General features: G+C 36.1%; 2 protein-coding genes and 1 long non-coding RNA gene across 3 annotated transcripts in view; 1 reads left to right on the top strand and 2 right to left on the bottom strand.

The window, feature by feature from the left end:
* Positions 1–16,049, bottom strand: part of LOC143909787 (uncharacterized) — a 279,264-nt gene that overhangs the window by 206,572 nt on the left and 56,643 nt on the right. The window lies entirely within an intron of this gene.
* LOC143909964 (protein sneaky-like) lies at positions 1,884–8,568 on the top strand. The gene is made up of 12 exons (XM_077428288.1): positions 1,884–1,910; positions 2,971–3,055; positions 5,413–5,532; positions 5,598–5,769; positions 5,845–5,919; positions 5,998–6,056; positions 6,157–6,320; positions 6,394–6,586; positions 7,399–7,586; positions 7,651–7,866; positions 7,940–8,148; positions 8,211–8,568. Exons 1-12 carry the CDS (start codon positions 1,884–1,886, stop codon positions 8,527–8,529), a joined length of 1,827 nt encoding a protein of 608 aa, XP_077284414.1. The 3' UTR covers positions 8,530–8,568.
* On the bottom strand, positions 12,225–14,614 carry wech (tripartite motif containing 71 protein wech). The gene has a single exon (XM_077428287.1). It carries the CDS (start codon positions 14,612–14,614, stop codon positions 12,350–12,352), a length of 2,265 nt encoding a protein of 754 aa, XP_077284413.1. The 3' UTR covers positions 12,225–12,349.

The raw sequence follows: 16,049 nt of genomic DNA, 5'->3' as shown, positions 1-16,049 counted from the left end.
TAAATTCGACGCAGAGCAATCTCGAATGTCTGCCGTCTCCGTCTCAACTACCCAATGTCTATCTTTGGATAATATACTCTCTGTTTTTACTTATGTTTCTGTTGTCAATTTCAATTTTTATAACCAGCGGCGTTGACTAGTGGTTAGCATAGTATGCTTTCGAGCAGATTGGTCACGGGTTCAAATCCCACTAGAGTCCCGCTGCTGGTCAGATTTTGGTTTGTGACTGACTCCAGGTCGATCATTTCTTATCCGAGTTTGCCATTACATATTGTTGCGTAGGGGTGGGTGGAGGATCCAAATGAAAGGCAAAAGTCGCTTCACAGTATTTTTTGGATGATTAAGGAGGTCCACGCGCAACCAGCACTCGTTCCAGAATGATCTGATATGGCCTAAGTACCTCCTTATGAAGGGCAAGCCGCTCACTACAGCTTCCTTGATCCGTTTGTTTCTCCATTGCTTAGGCATTAGTAGTCTCACAGTCTCACGCTTTCGTCCCGATTCTGGGAACTAGCGTTTGGCCTAATCCGAGGGTCTCCATTGTCCACTTCCGAATGCACTTTAGGCGGCGTAGAATCCCCGAATGCACTTAACCAGCAGCTCCTCTTTCCCCATATTACAATAGTATATGTTGTATGTGAGTTTTTTTTGTGTATTTCTTTGCTGAATGTATTATCATATTAAATAGATAATTCTAGAAATGTGATAAAAGTTCAGGTATATGTATATTTTCATTGAAATAACCTCAATACATAAATATCATTGAAACGGGGTATTTGTTGTTGTATACAATTGTTCATGATAGCTCAGAATAGATAGCTTCAAGTTTAATTACTGTTTACAGAAAATGCAAGAACAAATAACAAAGATGTCATCGGTATTAGAAAGAGATGCTGTTTTTACTAAAACGGTTGGTATTCATTTGTATCAATCAAGCTTTACGTTTTTATTATAATATTTGTTGTTTCATTGTATAAAATGTTTCGTATTGCAGTCAAAATTAAGTCGACTTCCCGCCTATTTGACTGTGCAATTTGTCAGATTTTACTATAAGGAAAAAGAAGCAATTAATGCCAAAATATTAAAAGATGTAAAATTCCCATTAGATTTGGACGTATATGAATTATGTTCGCCGAAACTACAAGAGAAATTAATGCCAATGAGATCAAAGTTTAAGGTTTATTGTTAATTCTTCAATTTCACACACTCTTTATGTAGAGTTATTTCAATATTATTATAAATGTGTAGATAAAAGACGACGCCAAAGTCGAGGAAGCTCTAGCCGGTAAAGAAAAAGAGAAGGAAAACAAGGGAAAAATGCCAATGATCGTCAAAAAAGATGATAAACTAAAAAAATATGCACCATTCTCATTCGATGACGGTTTGTACCGCAATCAAGCTCAAAATAAACGATATTCGAATGTCGTTATCTAACTTTAGTCCTCTCGCAGATGTTGGCAGTAACAACAGTGGTTTTTACTCGTTACAAGCCGTGTTGACTCATCGCGGCAGATCCTCATCCAGTGGTCATTACGTAGCCTGGGTGCGTTGGAACAGCGCTCAAAAGTCTGATCAGCACTGGCTCAAATGCGACGACGATGACATCACACCCGTCACCGACGACGACGTCCTGAAATTATCTGGAGGAGGTTATTATCCACTTCGAACCCTTCAAAGTGTATTTATTCCCATGTATACAACATTTTGTTTCGCTTTCAGGTGACTGGCATTGTGCGTACGTTTTGTTATATGGACCGAGGAGGTTGGAAGAAGACTCGGACGATGCATCAACGTCGAACAAAATGGACACCGCATAGTGTTCCGCTCGATCGCAAGAATGTGCTTTCTGAATTTATATATAACTTATCAAATCTCTGGGCACAATGTGTTCCGACTTGAGTCAATTCCGAGTAACGTTTTCGTTACGAACGTGTTGCTGAAAATTTGTTATATGTTGCATTTTCTGTTGAAAATTTAATAATATCCATATTATTTATAAGATATATTTCATTGATTAATTATTAAATGCTTTCAAGTATGTTTACTTTATTTTTTTACAACCTATAAAAATATTGTTGCGTGGACGTGAAGAGGGGGCTTCCAGGATCGGAGAGAAAGACGCAGGAGCGTTGTAGAAGTTGTTAATTGGTCTGCTCTCGTCGGCGCTCCAGGTCGGAATTTATTTTATTTATTTATTTTTATTTTACAAATATACCAGGAAGGCTTAACAGGTAAACCCCAAATGCGCCTTCCTGGTCCACATAATTATTACATAGATACATGTAAATCTAAATAATATCTGACATCTATGGTCAGTATACATATATTACAAACATCGTATTAACCTTTCCACCGCGTACGACAACTATACATGTCCTAGCGAACATGCCCTCAGCGCGCGAGACACGCATAGATGTCTTGGAAGTTCCAACCTGTATAAAAGCCGTCTATTGTGTTAAAATTTTATAACTTGGTTGAAAATATTACTAAATGTATACTTTACCAAATTCAATAGATGGCAGTAGTAAAAAAAAATAAATATAGGTTGTAAAATTCAAAAAAATATTACAACCTATATTTATAGTCGAAAACGCGATAACAAAATCCGCAAAAAAGCAGCCGCGTACAAGGCATGTTCGCTAAATTTGGTGACGCGGGCAAAGGGTTAATACGATAAATAACGATGAATAACTTTCATGTAACAATACGAATTTTATATTCGATAAACAACCACAGTATGGTGAGCAATATGGTGAAACCTAAGATATAACAATAACTAAAGGTTCGCAACAGAAAATTGGGAAGGAAACGCCAATTTTACAGGAATCGTTTCAATGAAAATCAGAAAAATTGGCAAATTCTGATAAGAAACGATCGATCTAGACAAATCAAGGTCTGGCCAACAGCGAGACTTAGCGGGGAATCGAACTCGTAACATCAAGTACGAAATAATTCAACATTCACCACTAGACCACGCTGCTGGTTATGAATGGTTTCCAGGCCGAGAGCGCCCCATATTTACACCCGTTTGGGCTCAACAACTATTGGTCGATGAGTCAGACGATCCCATTGGCCGTTGCATACGGCTCATTCATTCGTAGAGGCCATTTAGGCGGGAACGAGAAATCAGGTGATCTGCGCTAGTAAACCATCGGTCCACAAGCGCCACTCACCTAATATCTACGTTACAATATGAAAGGTTTCTTGAATTTGATGATGGAACAATCTTCAGTTGCTAGACTTTGCTCCCACTAAGGTTTTTTTACCTTCCAACACATCCAATACGGAAACCATTCTTCAGATATTCTAAGAACATGACTTAATTAAAATCTCTCCACATATAAGATAAATGGATCAATTTTTGAAGATACCTGATATCTGTATTACATAAATGTTCCCCCTCATGGGCGAAAACACACTGAGTGGTACGTGGTATGACTTTTTTTTAGTTACTTTTAAACATGCGAATAAAACGCAGCAACCCCTAGCTCATATACGTGGTACACAGTCCCAAAAATAACCCCCTGGAGTGTTTTCGGTGATATTTTATCCTTGCTTGACAGCGATCGATAATGGTGAATCCTATATTTGCATTTAAACCAAAATATAATCCCTGTAAATGTATCCATATTTTAATAACAGTGGATTATTAAGTGACTATTTTTTATATGTTCTCTTCTACATACATATGTATGAATGTACTCATTTACATACATTATAATTTAATTAAAAATATTTTTTTCGTAATTTCTTCATTAATTCTTAGCCTTTGAATGCTGACCAACGCCGATCGGCGTTTTTACAAGTTTATGGGCCTGAAAAACGCCGATAGGCGTATTTTGAGCATGTACAAAGTAATCAAGAATTCTACACGCTAAGCCTTTCCAGTTAGCATTGAACATGGGTCGTGTAATCCTTGCCAATGTTTATAAAGACTGGTTTACACCGGAATTTCTGAATTTATAACCAAAGCAGAATTTCTCGATGGAAATCCCAAACTGCTGAGTATTTTAGATTATGGCTTGGCATTTAGATTATGAGCATCACATTTTAACAAAAATGTAGAAGATTGAACTAGTTTTGGAAAAATACGTTGATTAATAGACTTCTTTTGTTTATTTTACATATATTGTTGAAAGATATGTTAGAAAGTCTAAACACACCTTTACAAAACGTGAAATCCTCGACGGTATTTAGGGTTTGTTTGGATTAGCTACAATTTTTATACCTGCTTTCTATTGAATTTCTAAATAATTTTAGTTGGAAATGTTGGCGAAATTTTCAGCGTGGCGGGCTTTCAACCGAAAAGACGTCAGCACTCAAAAGGGCTAAATTTCTTTTTTTTTTGATCGTTCGAAATAGTGAATGTCTCGATCTGTAATTTTGGAAGTCTGGCAACCCCGGTGGTACTGGTGAGCCAAAGAACGTGACTTCCCATACCATTCAGTGTGTTTTCGCCCTAATGGTTTCCATCACTCCCTTACCATGAGCCTGTAAAGCAGGAAAGGTATGTTGACCGTATCCCGGCCTAACGAAACAAACGTTGTGTAGTTTGTAAGAGGATCATTTATTTTTGTTCAATTGTTACAATGGTTATTGTATGTACGAAGAGGTTGAGCTTCGGAGAAGTGAGCTGCTGGTTGAACTCCAGAGGTTCACTCTGGTGTTGGGAGCTGGTGCGTCGCTTTATATACATTCTGGCTTGAAGCGTGCCGCGTGCGGATGCTTTGTCTTCGTTTCCAGGACACGTGTGTTGGGGACACGTGCTTTATAGCTATGGGGTCAGCGCCAGGATGTCGTTCGTTTGAGAATGCGGGCATGTGCCACGTGTAAACGACTTTTCAGGACATGTGTTGTGGCTGCCTGATGACATCACTGTTGGGTTTCGTTCGTTTTACGATCGAGCGATGAACTCTTTCTTCTGGAATGGTCGAAGGGGACGTTGCCCTTGATTTATGCATGTTTGTACAGGATCGATGATGAGATCACTGGTTTTGATTCGTAATAGCACAAGTCGTGCTATATTCCTACAAGCCTGACACTGAGAATCCAAAATTCTGGGCTGGACTTCTTATTAATAAAAAAAGCCATACGCTGAATCTTTTCCATAATACGCTGACAATATTTTTTATATTATATTTTGTATACACAATTACTTTTGTTCATTTGTTTATTTTTATTTGTTTTATTTACATACCCAATTATGCCCACCTTTAAATCATTGGAATATTTCTTTTGGGGATTATTATTCGGAATTCTGACCTATGTAGGTTTTATTGATAGACTCGACATACAGTTATGGGTTCGAATCTCCGTTGGCTTGACCGTTGCAATTTTTCTAGGTTCAATTTCAGATGATTAAATGCATACTGTATGAAACTGATTGAAATTAACGTGCGCATTAATCCTCAGCACTCGGCAACACATTCTCCATACAATTTCGATGCATATCAGCTCTGGTTGTGCCATCATTCTGCAGCAATGCCGGAAAGAACATATTGCACGCTCTAATACTCACTTACCTCGTCGCAGGTTACACGCCACAATAATTAGCAATACACAGATATACAAAATAGATTTAAATAAACACATTTCAGGACCTGTCAACAACATGGTGGAGAACACTCATGAAATCGTACGAATAATAACTTGCAGCTCTTCGCTGAATTACAACTTTACAAAAGCCAAACTTGATCTGATGATGAATCCGTTCGTAGCTGCCACGTTGAAAATGAAACCAGACCTTGCAGAAATTAACGACACGCTCAAGTATTCTAAATTTTTATATATAGAGTACATATTATTATACATGGGTATATTCACTAATTCAGATATATAATATAGATCCATTGATGGTTTAATTACACCCATCACGGCTGAAATTGAAAGCAACGGAACGAATAAAGATTTCTCTCGCTCGTGTGTTATTATCTTATTACATTAAAAAATATGTCATTCATTTATATTTTGATTGAACTTTTGATAAATGTTTTTTAGCTCTTCTATTGAATCTGACAAATATGAACGAAATTATGTTGCAAAAGTGGAAAGCAAATGTAATTCTATAGTAAAAAAAGGTTGTGTATTTAAAATTAACACTGCAATATATATGTATTACTCCTTTCTATATTGTAAATACCTCTCTATGTTGTAAAGCTTTGACCAAGTGTGAGAAGATATTCGCCGAGGGATATGACAAGTGTTTTAAAAAGGTGTTTTGGATAGCCGGTGTGTTATTCTGCTGGCCGATGGAGTTGGGAGTTGTGTGCAACTTAGTAGATCTTTTGGGCACCGGAAATATGTGTGATGCTTCCAAAAGTGTCTGTTAACATTACAATAAAATCACTTATACCCTATCATTCAGACCACAAAGATGTAATTTATAAATTCTAGATTGATCCGTCACTGGGTCAACATTACGAAGAACTCTTGAACCGATCCAAGTCTTTCAATGAAGACTTTCAAAACGCCAATCTGACTTACAAGATGAGGAATGGTACTGAACAAATGTTGCAATTCTACGATACAAAGGAGACGACTAAAAATTTAGTCGAGACTGTTTTGAAGCGAAAAGCTATTGTAGAATGTATGTATATTTGAATTAGAATCGTATACATTCCTATAAATACACCGTCAATGTTTGTTATTGATTAAAAATAGTTATACAATTGTTTCATCTAGAAAAAGGGTAGATTAAATTAATACTTTGAAAAAATACAATCTTGAATTATGGTCTCTTCCAAGAAGAAAGCATCTGCCAGCAGAATAGACTAGTAATTAGCATATAATGCTTTGAACAAAGTGGTCACGGGTTCAAATCCTACTGATTTCTGGATTTGTGACTCCAGGTCGATCGTTTCCTGTCAGAGTTTGCCAATTTATCTGATTTTCATTGAAACGGTTCCGAAAAAATAGCAACCTTACCTATTTTCTTTCAAATCTCAAGTTGTCAGCAATCTCAAATTTCGCCGAATTGTATAAAATGCTGCAAATTTACAAATTTGACCATAGATGTCTCTGTGGATGTTAATTGATATGCATTTACTTTGTATAATATATTTAAATAGCACTTGTATGAAATGAACAATGTTTCTGGCCAGGAAGGTGTATTGGGGTCACCTGTTAGGCCTTCCTGGTATCAATTAAGAAATAATAAATCAGGACGATAAGAAGTTTTCTGTACTGCAAACTAATAAGAAGGCCTAAACTACAGTACTATTATATACCATCTGAGAGGAAAACTAACCAGATAGAAGATTCTTGGGGGGAGACGATGGCCAATAAATATAATATTGGCCGTCTATTCAAGAATTGTTACTTAAAATCATAATTTAATCTTCTAAAAGTGAATAAAGTAACAAATACTTACACAATTTCATACAATACATGTAATTTTAGACGTACTACAAGTATTGCATATAATATTTGCAATTCTATTTTTGAAATTGATACTAGTTGCTCAAAACTATCACGATAACTATCGCAAACATTTGAACTTTGACAACAAATACGTCACGTATTATTTTTGCAAGATTGACGAAAGGCGAAAAGTGAAAGAAAAGTCATCTTTGCTACCGATGAATAAGGTATTTTTAATAAATACGTATAGTTTCGCGTAACATTTTGATACATTCCATTGTGTATTGATAGATTGAAAGAAATAAAACATTATATGCAAACATTTCACTATTGACAAACGTTGGTTGTGTGAAAATCTTAACAAACATCCTAAAAGCCATATCAAACATGCTGATGCCTACTGTAATCATTTTATTAGACAGATTCTTCTACGAAATACTATGCATCATAAGAAAACATGGCGAAATAGAATATTATGATGTGGGATCACACAATGTTTCCGTGAAGGTAGACTACTTCTAGTAAACTACTTCTTGATCTCATGACTCTCTCTACAAAAGTATGTGCATATTTATTCTAGATCAAAGGAAGCGGCATGATGGCATCATTGGTCAAATCGATGATTGCAGAATTCAATCAAACATCCAATATAAATTCGACGCAGAGCAATCTCGAATGTCTGCCGTCTCCGTCTCAACTACCCAATGTCTATCTTTGGATAATATACTCTCTGTTTTTACTTATGTTTCTGTTGTCAATTTCAAATCTGTACATCAACCACTTCTGCAGGTATAATTTTCATTTTTACTAACGACACGTTCGACAGCATTAATCATTCGAATGTGTTACAGATTGATATGCGCGAAATTTTATCCGAAGCACGAGAAGCGCAGAATCCTCGGCTTATACAATGGAATGTTGAAGAAGCGGTGCATCTTCTATGCAAACTTTAAGAAGAAAAGAAGTGGCGATCAAGAGTATGCAATGCGTCACAACGAATACATCGCCGAGTTGAAGAAAAACTATCCTCGGCTTTCAGTGTGCGTCCGGTATAATTGTATTATTTGCGGCGAGTCGAATTCTATTCAACGATGCAACACGTGTAAATCTGTCTATTGTTCGACGTGTTGGAGCGTCGTGAATGTTTGTTATATTTGTGTGGGATTGTAAAAATTATGTTAAATAAATTATGTATGTTTTTCAATCATCATTCAGATCTCCATTTCAAACTGTATTGTTACGGGGACATGGTGTAAAAATATTATAGTCACAGATTTTATCACATGATTATATTCTTTAAATAGCAGTGAGTATACACGAGGTTAATGTACATGTTTTTATTACAAGTTACTAGTCTCAAAGTGCTACCACGAGTTACTAGTTAGGCATTTAAATCGCAAGTGGTCTTCAATATGTTTAACATGAGCATATATTCAATAAGGGTAACAATTTCAACCAATCACAGTTTGGTTAAGTTATGCGTAAGATAGTTTTAGTATTTTTATATATGTATCCCTTGAATGTATCGACAAATGGTTGGGTAGGATTTAGTGGGATAATAATATTTGAGGGAAACACAATTGGTGAGAAAAATGCAATAAAGTTAATTAAAAACAATATTTTAAGATTTAGTGATTGCATATGTATCCCTTGAGTGTATCGAGAAATGGTTGGGTAGATTAAGAGGGATAATAATATTTGAGGGTAACACGAGTCGTGAGACAAAAATGCAGCTAAAACAATAAAGATTTTGAAAGTCTCATAAATAAACTTAAAGGAAAATATCAATTAAACGTGCTCTCAAAGAATCAAGATTAAACAACAAGCGGGAATAAAGAGTAATATAAGTACATACATAGGTTGTAAGATATTCACCACAACAGTATATTGATCTCAATCTCAAGTTTATGCCACCGAATTTACGGTGAGTGCCGTGATGAATGAAACTACCATTATGATTTGACTAGTGTTGTGCCGGTTGATTTCAATGGGTGGTTTCAGAAAGGAATTGATACACGAATTAAAGTTATATTGTGACTAGGGTTTCTGACATTCCCGGGAATTCACGGAATTTTTGTTCACAAACACAAATCGGTGCTCTACTAATACGAATTTTTTGATCGTAAATTTACAGGTTAAAATTCAGCACACATCCAATTAACCCTTTTAAACGAAAACAAAAAATAGTGTGGCCAGAACACTATCCTAATAAACATGTTTCAATAGAAAATACTCAATATAATATAGTATTAACAGTGGGAAAAAATCCCAAGTGAAAATACGTAATTTTGACTTTTGATTTGAACTGGACGACTACTTAGAGAGATTTGAAAGCTGAAAAGTACTACAAATGAAAGATAAAATACCCGACTGTAGATTCTAATATTCATTTTGAACGGGAAATTAACAGATTTTGAGAAATCGACCGAACAACACCAAGGTATAGAAAAATCGCGCGATTTAAAAAAACACATATATCTCCGAATCTCGAGCCAATCAACACTTTTTATTACCAGATTCGTGTTCACTGGGCATTGATCTATAAGAAAAGTCATATCTCGTCTCTGAAACATTTTAAAAGTCGTCATTTGTCGAATAGTGTTATTAGTAGAGGTCGGACCGGAAGCGTGCCGTTCTTTGTTTATTGTTCGTTGTGCATTGTTCATTTTTATGATGAACCTTTGTTAAAGGTTCGCCGAACCTTTTTTTATTGCACTCTGGCTTTGTGAATAGACCCAAAATGCCGTGATTCCTGGAAAAAGTACGCTCTCTATCCGCCCTTTAGTTATTAGTAAAAAGTCCATTGCGCTCATTATACGCCAATCCGACCCATTCGCCAACGTCGAAATGATGAATGAATGTGTGCGTGTGTGTCTTCGTGGATATATGTATGTGTGTACGCTTCCTCCCAGCGCATTTTAAATCCCCATACTTGTATACCACATACATACCCACATCGCGTCCGTTTATATATATATATATATATATATATATATATATATATATATATATATATATATATATATATATATATATATATATATATATATATTATATTATATCTGGAAGACCAAGCAACGCTCAGCACCAACTCTCAAAATCTTCATTTTCGGCGAAATTTGTGTAATAAGGTTATTTTAACACTTGCCGCACTGTGATGGATAGCGAGTGACCAGGACTTATATTTTATTTTATTTCTCCAAATATACTGAATCCAGGGTCTTGATATTTCTTGTATTCCTCATCAAAATCTCTATGATTCGAATCATGCCATTACAAAATAAAAACATACATCAATATCAACAGAGATAATCATTTTCGTGGGAATCCCCTTGTACACTTGTCCCGCAAATGGGAATTCAGTACGCGCCGCGCTCAACGGTCAGTGTGGGAATGATATCCGCCTTTTTCATTTCTTACACTTATTTTATATTATTCGACTTTTAAAACATGATTTTTATAGCTTATTATAATAAATAACTTCGCAGATTTTGTATTATTTTAACTAAAAACACACATTTTTAGCATTGGACACTTGGAGTCCAGCACAGTGGCTAGCGGATTGTTTAAGCATAGTAAGGTGAGTGTTAAGATACAAATGGGATGTACAAGTATGAAATAAAACCAGTGTAAGTTCAGGAACATGTGCTTTATTGCACAAAAATATGCACTATCTAATTACAGTGAGTGATCAGTCTACAAAAGAGTACATAATATATTTTCTGTTATCATTTCCTATTTAATAAACATACAAAAAACAACATATACTGTATTGTATTTAGATTTGTACATTTGATTTTGCACTATTGAGGTAGATTCATATGTCACTATTTTTATTATTCTTATTTATTTCATTTTAAATAAATAGGAACTCACTTGAAGAACAAAAAAAAATATTATACAACAAAAAAATATTATTAATAGTAAATTGTCAATAGTCAGTCATATTAATTCAGTCTCATTATAATGAACATGCATTTTAACTTTATCTATCATATACACGTATTTGTAATATCAATAGATAGCAGTTTTGTTTGAAAAATACATAATTTTTGTAGTATATATAATAATATAATAATTAAATGATTGCGACACAAACACAACAGAAAATTTCACATAATCAAAAGCTGGATATTTTTTAAATATCAAAAATACATTTTACAAATTATCGTAACACTGATGAACAACTAAATCTAAATTTTTAATTTTAAGAGTCAATTACCGGCCACAACTTCATGCAAAATCTGATTACTCAAGAGTGATCCAGTAATACGAAATTTATCTTTAATTATTATTATTGCAAATCTTATCTAAGTAAATAAATGCAAAGGCATTACAGTCTTATATCTTCAGTCTTACTGTTACAAAAATAAAATAAGAGTCTTTTACCGTTTAAACGTGGTAAACATTATTAGTAACTGGAAGGTACTCGAACTGTATCTCGAGAGTAAATAAAATGATATTCATATATATAAAAAAAAAAAAACACATCTTAGAGAATATTAAGTTATTGCAGCATTTAAAGAAACATTTATCAATAATAGCTACGATCACAACACTGATGGCTTCGTTTATTACATTTCATGTAAACATTCATCGATTTCATTTATTTATTCGTGCAAAGCAGTACGCGACGGCAGATTTACACCGGCGAACGTAACTACGACCCAATTCATTACATATATATCAAAATAAATCATCAACGTATCGTATAAATCAGTCAGAGAGTCGCATTATTATCTAGATCGGAGCCGTTCGCCGTTGCAAACGGTGCTTAACTCGTAGCCGTGCAGGCTTCACCGGTAAAACCTTCTAAATCACACAATGTTGTCTAAATAGATTTATAATAAAAATTTAATCGTACAAATTAGGGGTCCTGAAGCTTCACTTCAATATCTGAGGTAATTATAAAATGGTATAACTTTGTTATAACTAACAAAACAAACTATAGTATATAGGTATATATATATATATATAATATAAAATTATCTTAGAATATTTGAATGAAGGTTTTGCCCGGTGTTGAGACTTCTCTCGAGTCCGGCAGGCCTTCGACGACGACCACGAGTCGACCCTGCTGCGTCAGGCCGATGTCTGTCGGACGGTCGTTGTCGTCGGGTCCTTTGCCCTTGACTTCCAGAGCCCACAAGAAGTCCAAGTATGGCGAGAACGCAATCACCCTTTGATTCTTAGAATCGGCGACTATAATCTTACCCTCGTCGTCGCATATAATGCCCGACGGACGGCTGAACTCACCTATAGCCAAACCTTCGTAACCTTTAGCGCCGAGTATCGTATTCAACGACGAGTCGATCAGCAACAGCCGATGATTCTCAAAGTCGGATATGATTATATCACCGAGCGGCGTGAAGCAGACCCCACGAGGGGTCGTCAAACCCTTCAGCATCCGACTGTGATTCGAGCCGTCGAACATGAGCATCGTGATGAATACACCTTCAGAATTGAAAAGTTGTATGCGGTAGTTTCTCGAATCAGTCACGACGATTTGCCTCTCGGAATTGATGGCCACGTCCCAAGGGTAGCGGAACTGGCCGCAACTCTTACCGAAGGTGCCGAACATCAACACGAAACCACCCAACGGAGTGAAGATTTGAACTCTGTGATTGTCCTTGTCGACAACCACGATCCGACCCTGAGGATCGGTCGTGATGCCAGCCGGGAGGTCGAACTCTCCTGCGGCTGTGCCTTTGGTGCCGAACTTTAATTTGAACAAACCTTCGGGGCTGAAGACTTGAACGCGGTTATTCCGTCGATCGGCTACAATTATGTTACCGTCGCGGTCTACACACAGTCCCCATGGACGACTCAGTTGGCCGTCTTCGTGTCCATCGGTGCCGAATGATATCAACGGAGTGCTCGGGATTTGATTTCGGTTCGTTTTGGCGTATACTGGAGAAGTGCTACCGGGAATGCACTGTCCGGTACCTTTACGGATGCTGGAGCTAGTAGTACTAGTCGAGTTTGGATTCGGTATGATGGACATAGGCGGTGCTACCTGTACAGGAGTTTTAGGCAGTTGGAACAAGGGACTGGGTCGTTTGACTGCCCGTTGAGCTTCGGTCAAACCAACAGCAACAACCGGTAAAGCGCTGACGGAAGTATTATTATTGACAGTGCTAATTTTGCTACTCAGATTGTATGTCGTGGACATAACATCGCCTTGTTTCTTAATTTCCATAATTAATTCGAAATTGGGCGAAATGAAAAGGAACCCTTCATCCTTTGGTTGAAGGTTTTTGTACATTCCAGCGAATAATTCTATCTGCGCCTCGGATTTGTCCTTGGCGAGTAAAATTTCTATACCGTCGAGTTCAATGGCTTTCGTCAAATAGTCGTTGGTTTGAGCGAGGCCGGCTAGAGCGTTGCGGAGACCGTGCATCTGATCCGATAGCTCGTTCAGTTTCATCTGACGCATTTTGCCGACCTTCTCCAAGAGTTGCCTCTCCCTCTCCTCTATGGCTAGTATAAAATGCCTCATTGCTTTGCGGATCTTCATAGATATTTGAGCAGCGTCTCTTTCAACGGTTCTAGATATGGCGACGGCTCTATCAATACTGTGCTTAATGAACTTTGTGCCCATTTTGCCACTCTCCAATGACTTTTGCACTTTGATTTTACAAGCATCGATTGCCTCCTGCAACGGGATGCAAATATGGTCTTTGTGCTCCCACAGAGTGCACTCTTGGCATACAATTTTACTACAAGTCTCACAATAATATCGGAGGGTTTCGCAATGAACGTCGCATTGAAAATCCTTTGGAATTTCGCTAAAATTAGTTTTGAAAATGGCCGGCGAGATTTGACCGGCGGGTATTATGGTGTGGTCTTTCGTGCAACAGTCCAACGACGGTATACTCAGACAGTCGTGGCAGAATGTTTCGTTGCAGTCGAGGCATCGGCTAGATACGAGCCGGTCGTCGCATTTGGAGCATGACAGGGAGCCGGCCGAGCTGGACGTTTGTGGCGATTCGCTCAAGGAGTTGTCTTCTATTTTGCCGATTGTGTGAAGTATGTTCGACGAGATGAAGTCGCAGTCAAACTGTCGAGAGGGGATGAACGTAGGTGATGACCTGAGCCCGATGGGATCCGACGTCGACGGTATGGAGTCATTTTGACCGATGACATCGAGGAGATTAGAGAGCAGCTTGTTCATACCCAGCCCGCTGTTGAGCGACGACACCGATTGATTGGTAATGGAGCCGGAAAAGTTCATAGAATTTGGTATGAGAGCCATTTTCGAAATGTTTATATGTAAATATCACACCTGCAACAAGAGAAAATTTTTATTTTCATACGTTCAATCATCAACTTTAAATTCTTTCACACTAAAAATAGAAAAGAAAGGCAAAACCAAGACGCATTGATCTCCCTATAATAATAATTAAATTTATTTAAATATGTAATAACATACAAAATTAATGTTTATAAAACTGTAGGAAATCAAAAACAATCTCAGTAATTATTTTTACACATTGCTTTCAGATTGTGAAGTGACAGATTGATGCTATAAAAATTGAATATACTTGGTGACGAATATATTTATCAAATAAATATTTTATTCAGTCGATATTCTACATAACGTTTACATAAATTATTCAATTTCAATTCTCCGTATACCAAATTATGTACATATACTGCAATAATTATCATAATGAAAAATATGTACATATGTATGCCGACAAATATTTGCTATAAGCAAACCTTATCGAATTTTAGAAAATAATCTAGCATATAAATTTAAATATGGACAAATTAAACACACAATATCTTTAATCGAAACACAAAATTTTTGACTTTTATAAATGTCTTTATGGATAGTATTTTCACCTCATATTTATACAAAATATGAGGCAAATTTTATCTAAACTTAAGAGGGCTGGACAGCAGCGCTTTATCCATACAAACGTACTATACTTCTCCCTTCCTCAATTATGGCACTAGAGAAATTATTTTTTAATATGCTATGGATATCCACCATTGGGGTGCATTTATCGTTTTATTTTTTTGATTAATTATTTTTTATAGGAGCTAGGAGCAGCCAAACATCTATAAAATCGCCTCTTTTTTACACCCACGAAACGAGTCCAGCGTGCTTATTTAACGGTCGATTTTAAAAAAAATACACCGATAGATGCACAGAAAGTATCTTTCTCATACCGATGATGAATTTTTTTTAAAAATTGGTCCAGTTTTGGAAGAGAAAATAGGAGAATACGAAACCTCGATTTTGTCAATTTAAAATACGTTTTATCTGGTCGAAGCGCAACTGTCGCATTCACTAAATATATATATTGTCGCATTCACTCAATATATACATACACTCAATATATATATCGAAGAAAGGAACGGTAACAAAATTAAGGTTTCGGGTGTACAGCCCTCTTAAGTCAGTTGAGGGATAATAAACTGATAATTTTTTTGACAATTATTCTCAAGTCAGTGATTGATAATATGTAAATAAATAAATAATATGTATAACTTAATAAAATTAAATATGATTGCATTTATAAATAAAATAAAACAAAATCATACAATTTATTTTATTTCATTAAATAAAAATAAAAAAAAAACTCGAAATCAAAATGAAAAATTTGAATTATTCGTCAAATTCAACATGAAAAATTTCATCAGACGAAATCAAACGAAATATATTGATGACCAAAATGAGC

The sequence above is a fragment of the Arctopsyche grandis genome, chromosome 3 (genome assembly GCF_051622035.1).
Source record: "Arctopsyche grandis isolate Sample6627 chromosome 3, ASM5162203v2, whole genome shotgun sequence".
Lineage (NCBI taxonomy): Eukaryota > Metazoa > Arthropoda > Insecta > Trichoptera > Hydropsychidae > Arctopsyche > Arctopsyche grandis.
The sequence above is the reverse complement of the archived record's forward strand: the minus strand, read 5'-3'. Positions and strand labels throughout refer to the sequence as shown.